Source organism: Phaethon lepturus, unplaced genomic scaffold, assembly GCF_000687285.1.
Source record: "Phaethon lepturus isolate BGI_N335 unplaced genomic scaffold, ASM68728v1 scaffold23164, whole genome shotgun sequence".
Taxonomy (NCBI): Eukaryota; Metazoa; Chordata; class Aves; order Phaethontiformes; family Phaethontidae; genus Phaethon; species Phaethon lepturus.
Genome location: NW_010535784.1, coordinates 2,870 through 6,630, shown reverse-complemented (window position 1 = coordinate 6,630; position 3,761 = coordinate 2,870). Strand labels below are relative to the sequence as shown.

Genomic DNA, 3,761 nt, shown 5'->3' with positions numbered 1-3,761 from the left:
CCTGCTGACACCCCCAGAGACCTCCCGGCGAGGATCTGCCGCAGCAAGAGGTAGGTGGGAGCAGCCGGAGGGGCTCTCCAGGGTCACCTTCACCCCTGGCAGATCCTGGGTGCTGCAGCCTCGTCCCCAAAACCTGCGGGATCCCCTTCGGTCACCGCAGCAAGGGATGCGCTTGTCTGCTCCAGGCAGAACGTGCCAGCTCCTTGCTGCTGCGCCCTTCTCAAAAACTCGCCCCGAGGAAGGGGCTTTGCAGCTGCTCCCCCCCAGGCTCAGCACCCCCAAAAGGGGCCAGTGCCACAGTTTGGTGGGGAACCCCCTCTCCTGTCTCTGGGCTCTGCTCCAGGACACTGCCAAGGTTCTCCTGGTCTCGCCCTGTCCAAGCGCGCCACGTCTGGGGTGACGTGGCCTTGTCAGGCAACTGTCACCTAACTCCTTGTCATCACTAATTACGCAGCATGAGGCTGGCAGCCAGTACACTGTAATTACTGTAATGCAGAATGCTTTTTAACCCCTCGCTCTGCCTCGTGCTTCCCACCTCCTCTCCATCCCCTCTTTGCAGGGTACGGGATGCCGCTACCGGACAGTCCCGTGGCTCCAGAGGGGACGGCGAATCCCACTGGCAGTGGAAGGAGAAAGCACTCAAGATCCTGGCTGAAATCCAGGCTCCGCTCTCCCTTCTCATGTTGAGGTCTGCGCTCCCTCTCCAGGGAAGGTTGTGGGTGTGGATCCCCCTTCCCAGGCATCTCCCACCTCTTCCTGGAGGGATCCCAGTTCCTGGCTGGGGCATTCCCAGTCCCTGTCCTTCACTCCAGGTCCCTCACGCTCTTCATTTGTGCAGTAAACCCCTTTGGGTGGGCTTTGAGCAGTGGCTCAGTGCCTCGCTGCCATGAGCCACCCTTTGGGGGAGGTGGGGGGATCCTTTGAGGAGTGCACATGGATCCTCCGGGGGATGCGTGTGCAGAGAGCCCAGGGCTACACCGGCAGGGCAGGCAGCCCCTGGGGTCCCGCACAGCTCCCTGGGGATATTTCCCCCAATTCTTTCCAGGGAGCTGGAGTGGAGAAGGGAGGGAAGAAGAAAAACCAAACCACTGGGAGGATGGAAATCAAAGCAAAGAATAAGGGAACTTTTCCTTTCTCTCTCCAATTTTCTTTTTTCCCTCCTGTCATTGAGAAATTGGCAATTAAAGGTTGCATTGTAGCCTAATTGCTTGTCTGATTGAGCTGTAATAAAAGAACCCTCTGAGCAGTCTGAAGTATTTAAAGGGAAGAAATTACCCAGGGGATAAAAGCATTCAGATCCTTCCCGTAAACAGCGTGCGGGGAGGACGGGGAGATGGAGGGGTAATTGACTTCAGCTTTTGTTGCCAGGGGGAGAAGGGGGTGGTCTTGTCACATCCAGCCTTTAATGTTTTAACTGAATTTATAATAAAGCTGTTTATTTGCTTTACGGGAACTGAGAAGTGAGATTTTGAGTTGAGCTGTATCTCACAGCCCCCTTTTCTGCCTGGGTTGGGAAACTGAGGCAGGGAAGGGTAGCTTGGATAAGGTCTCCGAGGGGGGCTGGGGGCAGCCACAGCCCCCGCAGGGTTGCTCACGTGTATGTTTTCCTGCAGGCTGTGCAACTGGGCTCTGCTCAAGCTCCTGAACCGCCTCTTCCTCAGCGTGCAGCTCCATCGAGGGCAGCTGCAGATGGTGCTGAGGGCCGCCAGGACGGTAGGAAGCCCAACAATCCGCTTTCAGCCCCACGCCTCACTGCCGGCACGCCAGCACTGAGTCCTGGCCGCCTTCCTTGCAGCCTGGTGTGCCGCTGGTTTTCCTCTCAACGCACAAATCCCAGCTGGATGGGCTGCTCCTGTCCTTCCTCCTCTTCTCCCAGGGGCTGGGGGTACCCAGGGTGACGGTGGGCGGCCAGGTCTGCAGCCCTCGTCTCCGGTAAGGCACGGCAGACGCCCGCTCAAGCCCGGCATGTGGCCAGGTCCTTGCACGGGGAGGAGGGAATTGCACTTGCAAAGACAAGGTGGGGAATGGGGGGACGTGGCCCCATACAAGGTGGGTGCCCGTGGTGTCATCTTCCCCCCGCAGAGCCTTGCTCAGCCGCCTGGGAGGGATTTTCCTGCCTTCAAGGATGGAGCAGATGCCAAACAACCAGGACAAAGGGCTCCTGGGGGCTGTCCTGGCCACGGTAGGTCCAGTCCAGGGTGCTGGGAGGGATGAAACATCCTCCCCAAGCTCCAAAAGCGCTCGGGTGAAGATGTCGAGAAGCGTCTCGACTGTGGGCTGGCTGAGCCTCTCAGCCGTGCGATGGGTGCTGGCAGCTCCCGTGCATCCCCGGGGTGCCACTGGTGTGCCCCAGCCTCGCCTTGTCTCCCCCACCAGTACGTCGAGGAGGTGCTGAGGAGCCAACAGCCTCTGCTCATCTTCCTGGAAGAGCCCTCCGTCGCCCTGTGCCTCTCTGCCCCTGCCCGGGAGTGGCTGGCCCTTGTCTACCAAGCCGTGCGGGACGGCGCCGTCCCTGACGTCCTCCTGGTCCCTGTGGGCATTGCCTACGACATGGTCCCTAGCGGTTTGCATGGGGAAGGAGCGGTGAGAGGTCTTAACCAGTGTGGGCACAGCACCCAAATCACCGGGTGTGGCCCCAGGGAATGGTCCTCAGCTCCATCAGCCCATTAATGCTTTGATCCCGTCTCCTCCCAGCACCGTGCTCGGCCCCTTGGCCTTGGCACTTGCCTCTGGGCAGCGTGCCGGGCCGCATGCCGAAACCTTGGCTGTGCCCGGGTGGACTTTGCCCAGCCCTTCTCCTTACAGGTATGGCGGCAGGGTGTCTGGCCAGGGCTCCTGGCCCGATCCATCCCGGCACTGGAGGGTTTATTGCCGTGATGTTGGTGGCTGCGCAAACCTCTGCGGGTTGGACTGGGGGGTTTGGGGTGGCTGGGGGGATCCGTTTTTTTCCAGGAGATCCGGTGAGCCCACCTTTAGGGGAAGCTGGGGGGTTGCTGGGGCAATGGGGTCCTGGGGACCGAAGGGGTCAGGTCAGCTTGTTGGCGCCGAGGGCTGCGAGCACCAACAGGCTCGTTTGTCCTCCTGCCCAGGAGTTTGCAGCCAAAAACCTCGTCAGGCAGAGCTGCAGGGGGAAGCCGCTGGAGGAGCTGCTGCTGCCCACCATCCTCGGCACGTGGTAAGCAGGAGCTGAGCCTCGGGGCAACGTCTCGCCTCTGACGTCTGCTCCTGGCCCCGTTTTCTCACCCCTCTTGCCCTGTTTTCTCTAGCCCCAGTCAGCTGGATGGCAAGAAGGCAGAGGTTTGGAGTCCCAGCCCCACAACGGCTGCTGGCTTAGAGGCAGAAGAGGAAATATTGGTGACCAAGCTGGGCCTGCACTCCCTGAGCGGTGAGGGGTCTGCTGGGGCAGCCAGGAGTCCATCCTTCAGCCTTCTGTCCATGCAGGGCTGTGGGTCAGCCACGCTCGCGTGGTCCTGCCAGGGTCACCCCTTGCGACGGCCTCTCCGTGCTCCCGCTGGCACGGAGGTGGCTGTGCCGTTACCGGTTATTTTGTCGGCTGGTGGGGTGACGGCTGCCTGGCAGTGTGCGTTCCTGGGCTGGAAATGGGAAGTGTAAACAACCAGGGGCTGGCGGTGGGCGAAAAGCACCCCAGCACCCGCTGGGTGCCATCCCCACCACTGTCTTCTCTTCCCTTTGGGCTCGGGGCGGGGGGCTAATCTCCCGTTGGCTGACGAGTGCCTCTCGCTCCCTTGCAGACGGCGTTG

At 60.9% G+C, this 3,761-nt stretch overlaps 1 protein-coding gene across 1 annotated transcript in view; it reads left to right on the top strand.

Annotated features, from left to right (window-relative positions):
* The window catches only part of GPAT2 (glycerol-3-phosphate acyltransferase 2, mitochondrial), a gene marked incomplete at both ends in the record, with an annotated part of 7,874 nt that overhangs the window by 2,111 nt on the left and 2,002 nt on the right, over positions 1 to 3,761 (top strand). The window contains 9 exon segments of the mRNA XM_010285979.1: positions 1 to 50; positions 560 to 688; positions 1,614 to 1,713; positions 1,796 to 1,932; positions 2,083 to 2,182; positions 2,377 to 2,583; positions 2,695 to 2,805; positions 3,090 to 3,175; positions 3,267 to 3,385. The exon segment at positions 1 to 50 is cut by the window's left edge and continues 3 nt beyond it. Of these exon segments, the coding sequence (XP_010284281.1) occupies positions 1 to 50; positions 560 to 688; positions 1,614 to 1,713; positions 1,796 to 1,932; positions 2,083 to 2,182; positions 2,377 to 2,583; positions 2,695 to 2,805; positions 3,090 to 3,175; positions 3,267 to 3,385 (1,039 nt within the window).